Raw genomic sequence first — 14,591 nt, 5'->3', positions numbered from 1 at the left:
TTGAAGAATAGATGATTTCAAATGGGCATCATATTGGACCCTGTCGTTTATAAAGAAATTATTAATGTTGAAAAAATCCATGAAGTTAACTGGAAAAGATTTAGAAATTTAATTTGGAAAATGGGGTTGTGTGAGCCTGTTTAAACTTGGACAAAATGATAATTATACCCCCGTTAACGAAGTTTTGTAGGGTTTATAGGAATCACCCTGTCCGTCTGTCTGTGTAAAATTCGTGTACGGTCCATATCTTTCTTATGTACAAACATTGGAAGTTCTTACTACACACAAAGATTGTTTAAGACCTAAGGGGATGTCGTGACCTTGACCAAAGGCCCTTCTGGCAAGGTCAATATGCTTATGGAGAAATATTGAAAGTTTTTACTTCAAACAAAGATTGCTTATGACCTGGTGCAGTGTCATGACCTTGAACTAAGGTCATTCAGACAAGGTCAAGGCAACTGACAAGAAAAGTGCAACATTCATGTCCGGTCCATATTTTTCTTGTGGAGGAACATTTTAAGTTCGTACTTCACACAAAGATTGATAATGTCCTGGGAATGTGGCATGACCTTGACCTAAGGTGATACCGTTAGGTCAGTGACAGAAATGTGCCAAATTTTGTGTCTGCTTCATATCTTTCTGATTAAAAAAATTCTTCAGACAAAGACTGCTTTTAACTTGAGGGTGTGTCATGACCTTGACCCAAGGCCATTTTCGCAAGGTCAAGGTCACCGAGAGGAAAAGTGCAAAATTCGTGTCCGGTTTGTATCCTTTTATGTTGAAACATTTGAAATTCTAATTCACATAGAGATAGCTTACAACGTAACTATTAATCATTCGCCCTTCTAAGATGGCCCATCCCGATGTTTTTTTTTATCTTCTTTTTAAAAAAAAAGTAGTGTCGGCTTGGTAAATCAAAAATTCCAAACATTTAATGGCTGCTTTACATGTTGATAACGTTTGAATCCAGTCATGTTTGTTATCATAAGGAAAGAAATGCTTTCATATTTTAACAGATAAGTTGAAATAAAATGGAATTTAAAGAAAAGAAATATGTTTGTGTATATATACATATATTAGCAGTAACAATTTAAAAGAATAGAGCATTTGTTATTGATAGAACATAGACGTTAAGATAGATAACATCATAGATATGGGGGGGGGGTATCATTTATGAGCTTGCTAAGAGAAACTTTTTTCATTTTTAGCTTTTTCTGAGACATCACGTAATTAAAACCAAACAGCAAGATATCCGGCCTTTGATATTGAGTTTGAGTTGATCCACAAAATTACCTGTTGATTAAAGTGCATTTTGTAATGACACATTGTATGGATAACATTGGTCGCTGCAAAAGAACGTATTCTTGAAAATTATTTTTCTTTATTAAAAAAGAATTGATGCCGACTTATATTATTAAAACAACAATATTATTACTAGTTCTTTGGCCCATGGGCCAAAATTAAAAATAAATCAGTGCTATATTTTTTTTTTGTTTTTAGAGTTTTTAAATTTTAAATATTTTTTATCCTTTTCTTACAGTTATCCGAAGTGAAGAATGACGGATATGATAAAACTATGTATCATGTACAGGGTGAAGTCAATGAAATCTACTCACAAATGGTCATCAACAGTATATGCAGAAGCTAAGACGTTTTTATTCAAGAACTTCAAGCTTGGTCTTCCTATACCTTGTCTATATTATCAGCCTATCTTCCTCTTTCTGTTAACGCTATACACGCTATAATTTGACTAAATTTTGATTAACGGGGAAAATACATGTGTTTCATTACTTGCAGAAGTTACCTTTATGCTATTTATTATAATGACCAGACTACTGATGGATCATGTATTAAAGACATCAAACTTTAGATAATAAGAAAAATATTTTTTTTCCTGCCAGGAAAGAAATGCCTCCACATGAATATCAATCTATCTTGTGATATCGACTGCTAATTTCAGACAATCATACAAAACGTGGTGGGCGATTAACATCTTTCTGATTGTTGTAGTTGCATGAACGAAAATATAACTATTTTTTTCGGTAAAGCAAACATTTGTCCTTAATATGATACGAACAAAAGAAAGCAAAAGTTTAAGAATGTGAGCATGTATATGTATATGTATATGTATATATATATATATATATATATTTTTTTTTTATTTCACTGAACAGTGGCGTAGCTTGTGTTTCCCGTAAGGGTTATTTCTAATTCGTGTGAGTGTTATTCTCTTTTAACATTTAAGGTACCTCACTACACCGAAACTTATACTTTTTAAGACATTACGTCACAAAATGGCGATTTAAATGTTTTGTTAAATTGTATTTATCAATTGCTTGTGTTGACTATCGCCATAGCCCAGTGGTTCAAGTAGCGGGCTGTTTAACCGCAGATCATGAGTTCGAACCCGCCTGGGGGTTTTGTTAACATTTTCGGAATTAAAATTCTGAAAATATAATTTTTTTTCTCGCATTTTTGAATTATATACTTCTTATCTACCATGATATCCATTATAATCAAGTAATTTTCTAATGATTTGTGAAACTATTTCAAGGTGTAGTTAGCCACCTTAAACGTTATGGTACCGTGAACGACAAACATATTACACTCATAACACATTACATACTTCAAAGTAATAACTGTTAAGCATATACAAAATCGAGACGGATATTTAATTAGGCAAACAATAACGGCCACCTGATTTCCCGCGGACAGGCGCACTGAGGTCGGTTTCGCTTTTTCTTCATCAATACTAATATTTATGAAGTGGCATTACTTTATGTCAGGAAATAAAACAATGAAAATTCTATATCAATTTACAGAATAAAGATAACATTTATAAATAAACAAACATGCTTTTTCACTGTCAGTCAAATTTGACTCAAACTAAAGCGTGTATAGCTTGAATGAAAATTTCCATTTGCCAAAGGTAGTATATACGATAATGCTACAAATAATGCAACATGTTTGATAAGTTCGGGTGAAACAATAGTGAAATCGTCGAGTTTTTTTTTTCAAAATAAAGTTTTTGTACTAAAAATCATTACAACTCGAAAACCTAGGTGTATCGCATACTGTATATTCGAATACAAGTGAACAGCAGCATAGTCACATGTACTAGCTACAGTTCAAATCTATACACTAAACTGTTTATTTATTGCGCACATTGCGAATTTTCCATGAAGCTACAGTTCTGCAGGCGCTGTTATATGCTAGTAACCAGATGAATGGTTTGAATGAATCAAACAAGAATTAAGGAGAATGTTAACCAAACTTGCTTCTGACATTTGTTGGCATGCTTTTGATAGTGCATATCTTTCATTCTTTCATCGACAAAAATTATAGCTGGATTTTACAGAAGTTATATTATTGTTGCTGAAAAGTATTTGTTGACTAAATTTTTTTTATCTGAACTAAAATCAAAATTTATATGTCAGCCTTAGCTTTCATCATCGATTCTACATGTACACTATACGATGTAATTTTTTAAATTATATATTTTTATTTCATAAACCAATGTCATATTTGAGAATAAAAATACTCATTGTTTTCTTGCATATACACTGTCTTGTTTTTGTATATATTTGTAATGATTTGAATTTTAATAAATTGTTATTTTTAAGGATAATTATTTTTTCTTTTGATTATATGGTTCCACGAAATATCTTTGTAGTCAATGTATAGCCAACTCCGTTTAGAGTTAAAGTGAAGTGAGAATGCTTTCATTCAAGGATTAGCTGTCAAGTTTTTATATTCACCATCTGATTTTAACCATGAAGTCATTTTCATATTATCGATTCAGTTCAAAATCCTTTATGGAAAATAAGAAATTTCACCCTTCAATGATTACGTTTAATCAAAATAAAAAAAAGAAAGAAATTTCACTGATGAGATGAAAAACCATATATTGTGTGTTATAGACCTTTCACTGCAGTGTTATTTTTCACATTAAAGAAAGTAGGTCAATGACCAACTTTTTGAGTTGATGTCAATTGAATATTTTTTGAAAATTTTAGGAAAGTCCCTAAAAATTTTACGCTATCATTGAGATTTTCTTAACTGTGAAAATAATACAGATTTCAAAACTCTTTTAATAATGAAAAGCAGTTTATTTATATGCAGTTACACTAAGTAGATGCAACGCATTGAGTTTCCATTCACAATTTTTATAGATATTCCAGTTCGAATTTCCTTCATTGGTTTTTCAAATTCATACCCATTTTTGATTAAATTTTAGTAACTGGATGATAATACTAAAACATCTATAGTGTTTAATTAAGTATGTCAACCTTCCTCTGCTGGCATAAAATTTAAATCAGGTCAATGATCAAAATTTTTAAATATCATTAAACCAACAAAGAATACGCAACATTATGTTGACTAACAAATAAAATCTTAAAGTATTATAATATACTAAAATTATTTTAATAAAAAACAAAATTTGAAAAACTTAGTCCGAATTTCCTCTGTGTTAAAAGTTTAAATTTGTATGAGCCTAATTCTACAATACAATAAAAAAAATCGAATATTATGTCAATAATAATTCATTTCATAAATACTTTTTGTGTTTAGATCAAGTTATACTCATGACATTGCAGTTTATAAATATCCGAATTTGAGAACTCAAACCATGAGTAAACAACGTCATTAAGATTAATTATTTTCTATTGCTATAATCACAAGACACAATTACTTAAGCGAAAATTTAGTCAATCGGTTGTTCTTTTACAAGATTCAAGGAAATAATTTTAATGCAAGATTTGAATGTACGTGAATATTACATTGCCCCCCCCCCCCCCTTCCCAAAAAAAAAAACAAAAACAAAAACAAAAAAGACAAAAAAAAAAAAAAAAAAGGAAAGGAAAAGTTGTAACTATAAGGATATTAATGAAAAAGGACTAAATATGATATGGGCCTAAAATGGCCCCCTAAAATGAAAATCATCATTTTACTGTAATTCTTCAAGCATTGTTCAAGCATGCGCTCCATATTTCCCATTCGTAAAAAAGATAGGAAAATGTTAAATTTTGACTGATTTTGACCGAATTATAAAGATAACGTCACTTCTGACGTCATATATTGCCAATGAGGGCAAATAAATTGGTGAAAATTTTTATTTTATATCTGCTCTTCTAAAAAATAACAAAACGTTTATTGTACCCAAAACATTTTAAAAAATGGCGAATGATATATAATATCATATATAGTTCTTAATGATAAAGTGTGTATCATCTAGTAGATGTGGTACTTGAAATAGCACTTTAGATATCTTAGTATACTGACTGTTACATATTATCCATGACACTTAAAGTACGAGGGCTATTCATTTAATAGTGAAACATTTGCTTTAATCGGCAGAAATGTGTACTTTCAACTTTTATTTTATCAATATTCTTTTAAGGTAACATCATTCAGTTCAGACCATCAAATAAGTTTTTTGTTATCCAGCTTTGCAATTCGCTTCTGTATTCAGAAAGAGGTATACCCCTCTGACGCTGACAAATCTCAAAACCTAGTGTGGAACGGAGGTAAAAACAGCGTCAAGATACCAATTTGTTTAATTAAAGAAAATGTCACCTCATAATTTATAATTATATGATGAAGTGAAGTAATTTCCAATTGTATTCTGTATATATATATATATATATATATATATATATATATATATATATATATATATATATATATATATATATATATATATATATATATATATATATATATATATATATTAATTGACTACTACACATTATCCTTGACACTTAAAATATGCTGGAAAAGAATAGATTGAATTAAATTTATTTATTTTTTTTTGTTCCCAATTGCAATGATGTTATTTATGCTGGCTGTTTATTGCAGGCTAATCTGAAAAGTGATCGACTTGTAGAACGAGCTTGCAAAAACGCAAGACGTAAAATTCATTCACTCCATCCTGTTGGGTTTAATAATTTCGATAGGAAAATAATCGTTCTCCCTTCTTCTCTTTATTCATGTGAACTTTGGACTGATCTTACAAAAAAAAGACCAGTCCAAACTGGAATATACCAAGCGACATTTTTCAAGAATTGTGCAAGGACTCTCGAAATACTCACCTTTTCTATTCTATGCACCGAACCTCGGCATGTGGTCAGTAAAAGGATATTTAGACAAATGCCGCCTTCTATTTCTCGGTAGACTAATGAGAGCGGACAAAACCACTGATCATAATAAAGTTTTTATGTTTTTATCTTCCGAGGATGTTACAGATGAATATATTGTTTCTCAGACTATTCAAAAGACAGCAATTGAGTATGATTTGTCTCTTAATGTATATGCAAATTGTGTTTACAGCAAAGCTATATATTCAAAAGAAGTAGTCAAGAATGTTTTTATTGAAGAGGAAACAAAACGGAACAATTATTGTAGAGCACTCATGAAATGTCAGTATATACAATTATAAATTGTAAATTAAAGCCAATTCATTTATGGGCAATTGGTAAAGAATTGCTTCTTTATGCATAAAAGATAAAGAAAACCCCTGTGTGTGTGTGTGTCTATATATATATATATATATATATATATATATATATATATATATATATATATATGTGTGTGTGTGTGTGTGTGTGTGTGTGTGTGTGTGTGTGTGTGTGTGTGTGTTGAAAAGAGAATTACTACTGAATACGAGATTCAATTACATTTATTAAATTTTTGTTTTGTTTTTTTGTTCCAAAAAGTATGAAACTGGTTTTCTTCAGTGAAATATAGTTGAGGGAACCATCATTATGATTTTATTATGATGCGCACACGTGTGCAAACATTGATAGCGTACCTTACATGATTTCTGAGATGACGCTTACCTGTAAACCCGGATACCGGGTAATTCCAGATGGGCACACAGTTCGTGCAATTTTCCATGTCAGGGATCTACATGAAGTAAATCCCACGTACATGCATGCGTAGAAATAAGCTTTCATCTCCTGCATGAACACCTGAATTATTTTTTTAAAAAGTGCGAATTTTGTGAATGTTGCAGAATAACATTTCGAGACCGATACGGTTATTAGATAAATAGATTATCCTTCTTTAAAGTCGGGTTTTATAACAAGAAACATTAGCTCTGATGGGATATTTTCCGACTATACATAAAATATGCATCATTACATACAGATACAGAATAAAATATGCAACATTAATATAACACTACTAAAACATAACTACAAACATACCGCAAGGATTCTAAAAGACAGTGAATACCACAATGAATCTGACATACTGAGTTAAACCTGTTTATATGGAACGCTGGGACTGTCTTATATGAAGATTAAACATTTTACGCAGTGTTATCCTCATTATATTTGGTAGTATATTTATGATATAAAGTCTTTTTTACATTATATCGTGTGCATTTTCCATTATTAACAGTCATTCTTTTATTATATGATGTAATTATATCACTATATTATGTACATTTATCATTATATGACGTACTTCCAACATTATTTATTATACTTTCATGTTAAATACTGAAATCTGATTGGTTTAGACGCAGTTAATAATCCATTCTATTACCCTCAGCGTTAGCAACACACTTATCAACGGGTAACAAAACGAATTGTTATGCGCGTACGGTTCGCCGTAGAATTCACGTCATTTCTATATAAAAGCAATATAAAATTTCTCTAAAATTAAGACATTCAGTATAATAAAATAAATAGTGCCTGTTTGGCAGGATACCCTCCCAAACAGGCACTATTTATATAATGAGGTGCTTCCAACATTATATGAGGTGCTTCCAACATTGTATGAGATGCTTCTTACATTATATGCGGTCGTTCTAACATTATATGCGGTTAACACAACATTATATAATGTACTTCTCACATTATATACAGTATATTCATTATTATATGTAGTATTTCTGTTATTATGAAGATGATGAGCGTTAAATATTATATCCGGTCCTGTCAGCATTCCGTGCTGTAGATTTTGCATTTCGTTGTGATGTAGACACAGTATTATATGCTGTGCTTTCATCTTTATGATGATGATCTTTCGGAAGCTTATTTTCGGAATCTCTCTGTAGTATAAACGCAGAGTTTTCAGTATGACGGACCATTTGATAAAGTCGGTTTAGGTACGACTCGGTATGGGTACGAGCACTGCGACTTCACTGTAAATCTATCATTGGAGATCATAAATTTCCTATTGAAAATTTACAATTTGGTACAATTGAAGTATCATCGTTTCCATTTTAATTTATTGAAACGACAAAAGGATACAATATGCCGGGGGAAGAAGTGGCATTTCGTGTGAAAACAGAAATATGTACATTTATATTTCAATTTTATCACAGGAGAGTTGTACATGCACATATTTTTGGTTCACTTAAAAAATAAAATTAAGTGCAAGTAGAGATATAAAACTGAATTCTCGTACTTGTGTGCATGAGCTCCAAACCGGACACGTGGACATAAAATCCAAAAATACTTTTACTAAATATGAATTATCAAAATATAAGAATATAATAGGAACAGAACATATAAGTTGTCAACATTTAAATTGTATGTATGCACGAATGAATGTCTTATTTTTTTATGAATTCAATATGCCAATTTTATATTATGCAGACATAACCGATGATTTTTCAAGCTCGAATGGCGTGCATTAAGAGGAGAATGGAAGGGGGAGGGGTGTTTTAAAATTTCAGAAACTGCTCATTCATCTTCATTTGATGCAGATGTAACGTTTACTATTCGGGATATTTAATCTAAATTACAACTTTTAAGTACTAGTAAACGGTATTTATTAATATGGCGGTACTTAAAGAAAAGTTTTGTCACAAGGAATACATCTGTGAAATATGAAAGCAGTTACCCCACCAACTCAAATATTAAGACCACGGACAAACAAATGGACGAACAGGGCTAAAACTGTATACTCCCGAATCTTCGATTAGGACGGGGGTATAAAAAGGCTTAAACTTAAAAACTTAAATTTATGTCTCTGCGCTAACTAACGAATCGTGTACCTATGACAAGCGAACATGTATATCACGGCAAGGCCCAACAGTGAATATTGTATTAAGTATTCAGGAACAGATCGAATATTTATTTCCACCGCACCCCTTTTCCAAAACCAAGAAATAAGAATTCCTTTAATGCTAAATGGGTATTTCTAATAGAATAATTTAAAAGTTTGGCATATGGATAGAAAACTTAACTTTAAATTATGAGTTGTGATTTGTGTAGTAATGAAATAATTTCTTTAAACTTATCAGGTAAAAAGCTTAAATAGACAAGGTGCAGATCTATTTTCATGCCTTATAAATTGGAAAGAAATACTTTAATCCTCATCAAGTTTTTTTAAGAATGTGCAAGCAGGGCTAGACAGATAGCATTGCCCGGCAATGGGTACATCCATCTATAAATTGGGCCATTTCATCCATTTTTCCATAGCACGACTTCTGAAAATAAGCTTCCGAAAGATCATCATCATAAAGATGAAAAGCACAGCATATAATACTGTGTCTACATCACAACGAAATGCAAAATCTACCGCACGGAATGTTGACAGGACCGGACATATTATATAACGCTCATCATCTTCATAATAACAGAAATACCACATAAATTAATGAATATACTGTATATAATGTGAGAAGTACATTATATAATGTTGTGTTTACCGCATATAATGTTAGAACGACCGCATATAATGTTGGAAGTATCTCATATGATGTTGGAAGCACCTCATATAATGTTTATAGTGATATAACTACATCATTTAACGAAAGAAGTACTGTATATAATGGAAAATGCACACGATATAATGTAAAAAGGACTTTTTATAATAAATATACTACCAAATATAATGAGGATAACACTGCGTATAATGTTTAATCCTCGTATAAGACAGTCCCGGCGTTCCATATGTTTAGGATATTTAGCGACAAGCGCAGCAATTAAAATAGTTTCCATACCAACCATTATGTTTGATTTGAATTGATCAAAAGTAGTAATATTTCTGAATGACTTTGGTAGAGAATTCCAGAGTTTTGCAGAATTTAAATCTTGAATATTTTAGACCATATGTGGTCTTTCGGCAAAACAGCTGTATTTGTATATCTTAAAGAATATAGCATTTCTTTAATTTGGATTACATCAAGTTGGTAACAAGGACTTGTTTTTTAATAATCTTAAAACACTGTATTGCAGATTTTCTTCGTTTGATATTTTAAACATATCAATCATTTATAAGATATCTTCGATTTATATATCTTTAACTTTTCAGGACAATGTAATATGATTATTTATTCTATTCTGTGTTTTAAAACACGAGTTGAAATATGTTGGGGGTGTCCTTGAGGAAGCTGCATTGAGCTCTTTAAAATAAACACTGTGGCAGTGCACATCGTTTGGACAGAAACTAAGACATAAATTGAAATGGTTTTTAAACTTTTTGCGATTTGAAGTTATACTTTCACGATCAGTCCGAGACAAATACAGGAAAACACGGTAACACCTTCCACATATGTCTATTGATTTAATGAACTGTCTTTGGAGTGGTGGTTACTTGCATAATGTATATATAAGGCGTATCTCATTTATTCATACATCAAATGAGACAACTGACTGTAACGTGCATTTAAAGACAACTCAAGTAAGCAGCATGTAAGTTTTGTTTTAAAATCCATTTCACTTCTTATCAAACTTGTGTTTAATGTTTCGATGATAAAATTATCTGAATAACTGGGCTTCAACCTGTGAGGTTTTTGCTCTTCATTTAGTGTATGAAGCATTCCGCTAAAAACGCCAATTAGAATACACAACCAAATGTAATACGTTTACAGTATCTTGTTTGCAGCCAAAATACATTTGCCAGTTCCTTTTAAATATCATAGTACAAAAAATGATGGAAAATAATTTAGGTCTTACATTGGTCTCATAATAGTGGCTCTTATTTAATCGAAAACAATACTTAATAAATCCATATATATATATATATATATATATATATATATATATATATATATATATATATATATAAAAGACCAACTTTGTAATAGAACTTTTTTAAAGGTTTTCTATTTCTAGATACACAGAAATATGAAACAATTCTCGAAAACGGAATACTGTCAAAGTTTGGTGACGCTTTTTATACTTGGCATTATGACAAATTTTGAAATGTATCAAGGAAAAGTGCAGATGAATGCAATGCCTGAACATAAAGACACGAATGCTAAATCAAATACAACAATTGAAAGCGCAATTAAACCAACAAAGAACGAACAATCCTTCAGACAGGAAACTGAAAAGACATATTTGTCGACTAGGTTTAATACTACAACAACGAGTCCAATAAATCGAACCGACCGTCTCATGATAGAAAATATTACTTTAGCTTCAAACTTGAATCAGAAATTTGACTGTGAATCGGAAATAAATGACCCTATAACATCCCCGAGAGTGAAATGTGATGAACGAAGAGGAAACAAGACAAACTTATCCGTAGATGACCCTTCTTTCAACCCCGACCTTGTTGCTGCAGGTATCTTCTTTGTTGGAAGTATCGTAGTGATTCTAAATCTCTTTGTCATTATTGTTGCGTATTCATCGAAGAAATTAAGACAAGACACATACCTCAATCTTATATTAACACTTTCTGTGAACGATTTTCTTTTCGGGTTATCCACAATGGTTACTGTTATTCGAAGATTGTCAAACATATTTTCCACAAGTAGAGAACTATGCATTTTTTCAAATATAATTTCACCAATCTGTTTAGTCATGACACTGTATCAAAGCTTACTTATTAGTCTACATCGGTATCTTGTTGTTACAGGATCTGATTGGAGCAAAAATTTGTTTAAACAAAAACGCAATTACATTTGGTACTTGGCTGGCTGGGCTATGCTAGTTGCGCCTGTATCTGCTTTGATTTCTCCAGATTCCGATGAATTCGATATTGTATGTACAGTTGACACAGTATTCAGCGAGAATAAGAGTATTGTTATGTGCTTTATCGCCGTATCAGAATTCATCTTAATACTTTTGATTCTCGTTTTTTATTGTATGACCATGTGTAGTCTTAAGCGACATTTTTTGAACATGTCAAATTCATCAATGTCTAAGACGATTCTAGAAAACAGTCAAAAGAAATTCCTGAAATCGATGAAGTCAGTCAATCGGCTGCTTCTTGCCCTACTCATATTCTCGGGTCCATTTCTGGTGCGCAATTTTATCGAAATTTTTATGCCTTTATCAAAACCTGTATTATTTGTTACATATGCATTAACAAACATCAACTCTATGATGAATCCTTTTATTTATTTCACCAATCTTTTGGAATTCAAAGCAGCGACAAGACGTCTTTGCTTTCTGAGCTCTCAAACGTCTGAGAGTACACACAATGGTTGATTAATTTCGACTAGCTAACTGATGGTTTGTGTATTCTGTGTTTAAAGAGTACAATACGTAGTGTAACCTACTGACCGTGAAAAACGTTATTATTTTTTTCTGCCCATTTAATCATTATTTTTTTTACCCAAACATAAAATTCTTTAAACAATTAATCCCTGAGAGCGTTAGTAGGTGTGACCTCTGCATCCATTTTATTTAACATGCTTGCATAAGATACTGCTTTAATAAACAAAATATAATCTTAATGTCGTTTTAGAACGGGTCATGTGTGCCCCAGAAAAGTTTGATTTTAAATTTCACGCCACACACCGAACATATATATATATATATATATATATATATATATATATATATATATATATATATATATATATATATATATATATACACGCAAAAAAATTCAACATGTTCATGTCAACTGAAATTATCAACGTGAATTATACCTCTAAGTTGAATTTCAAGTGAAGTACAAGTGATGTGATCTGGTCATTATTTAAAGTGAGAAATATGTGATTAAATTCTGCGTTTTACGTTTAATTGATTTTGTTAGTTAAGCATTGTGTAAAAGAGTATTGTAAAATGATATCTTGTTTGTCATTTATTGCCTAAGTTCGATTTGATTAGACATATTTTATTATGGAAATATACATTTACATGAATGGGTAAGGCAGCAGGCAATGCCTATGTAAGCCTTCTCCATAAAGTTAGCCTAAGTTCAATTGTTTTGATATTGAAATGGTATCTTACATCATTATCTCAAAGTCGTCTTCTCGTGTTCCCTTTTTTTATAATCTACAATTTCTCTCTAGTTTAAAAAAAACAACGGTAATGTGTTTTAAAAGGGCTAGATGGTTGTGGCAAAGTTAAGACTTTACTTATCTCTATGAAAGGAGTTGCAAGAAAGTAAAAAAAATCATTCAAGTTTTAAACTGAATTTAGAACTGTCCGAATGGAACAGTCACTATTATTCCCGCAAGGCTAATTTCAAAAAATGTTTTGAATGAGAATTCAATGTAACAAATTAAAATACATTTATATAGTTGAATCATAAAGGTCTGGGACACATTGATTTAAATTTTTTTCTAGAATTGTAACTTTAGTTAATAAAGAATATAATCAAAACTGTCAGAACTTCGCTGTAAATACAGATGTAGAACATTTAAAATTTCTGTACATGATTGTATTTTTTAGTCAATTGAACATTCTTGAAAAATAAACTTCATAGTGATAATACGCTACTCATTGTGTTTTGTATATACACGTGTTTTTGTATATATATGTAATTATTTGAGTTTTAATAAACTTTTATTCTTAAAGGTATGATTTAAAAAAAAAAATTAAAGTGTTTTTTTTTTAACCAAATAGTTAAATGTTTCTCGAATTATGTTTTTAGTCAATCTATAGCCGCAGTGTTTGTTATTTATGTTGAGTATTCTAAGAGAGATAACTCTATATCGTCCCTTATTATGGTTTGGTTATTGTCCCTAAATCGTTGTGACGTTGTTTCCAGTTTGTATAAAGGTGTTGAACGACAAAATTGTTATAAATATGGTATAATCCGTAAAGTAGCATGCAAGAACACTACATATAATTGGCGAAGAGGATAATTAACACTCAGTGATCACCATGACAAGTGTTTTAAAGCTTGGTTTGCATGGGCTGCCAGATTATGATGTTTGATGACAGGTATTGCCTCCAATTTCCAAAGATGGCACCAAGTCTTGAATTATATGCTACAGGGAAATAGCTGCAGATCTGTAGCTCTCTGTTTGAAATAACTCGCGATCGGATAGACAAACCATGCAGAGAGCTACAGGTCCAAGCATTGTAGAAACCTTCTATTTATGCCGACGTTTTTTCGTCGCTCGCTTCAGGCATTATGTCTGAATTTAAAAGCATTCAACCACCTAAAGAATTGGATCTATTTACTAAACATATAATTTACCTCAACTCTGGTTACTTTGTTATATACCTTTCAATGATACCAGACGAACATCCTTCGCCTTGGAATGTCATCGTTTTAAAGAAAAATGGCTTTCTGACAGCCATGTTTACCTAGGGGCGAGATCTCATTATTTGGTCACGTGATAAAGGGGCATAACTCTAACTTGCGTTTCACCTGCTTACCCTCATAACAACCGGCATTTGATTTGATTTCGGCATTTATCTTATTATCATGAGTTCACTTAT

At 31.2% G+C, this 14,591-nt stretch overlaps 1 protein-coding gene across 7 annotated transcripts in view; it reads left to right on the top strand.

Moving 5' to 3' along the window:
* The window catches only part of LOC128159180 (cadherin-like and PC-esterase domain-containing protein 1), a 38,117-nt gene extending 34,476 nt beyond the window's left edge, over window positions 1–3,641 (top strand). For all 7 annotated transcript variants that reach the window (XM_052822244.1, XM_052822243.1, XM_052822247.1 and 4 more), the window contains one exon: window positions 1,541–3,641. In XM_052822244.1, the coding sequence (XP_052678204.1) occupies window positions 1,541–1,648 (108 nt within the window). In that variant the 3' untranslated portion in view covers window positions 1,649–3,641. The remainder of the gene's footprint in view (window positions 1–1,540) is intronic.
* The last annotated feature ends 10,950 nt before the right edge of the window (window positions 3,642–14,591 follow it).

This window comes from Crassostrea angulata, chromosome 8, assembly GCF_025612915.1.
Source record: "Crassostrea angulata isolate pt1a10 chromosome 8, ASM2561291v2, whole genome shotgun sequence".
Taxonomy (NCBI): domain Eukaryota; kingdom Metazoa; phylum Mollusca; class Bivalvia; order Ostreida; family Ostreidae; genus Magallana; species Magallana angulata.
This window is presented reverse-complemented; position numbering and strand designations above follow the sequence as displayed.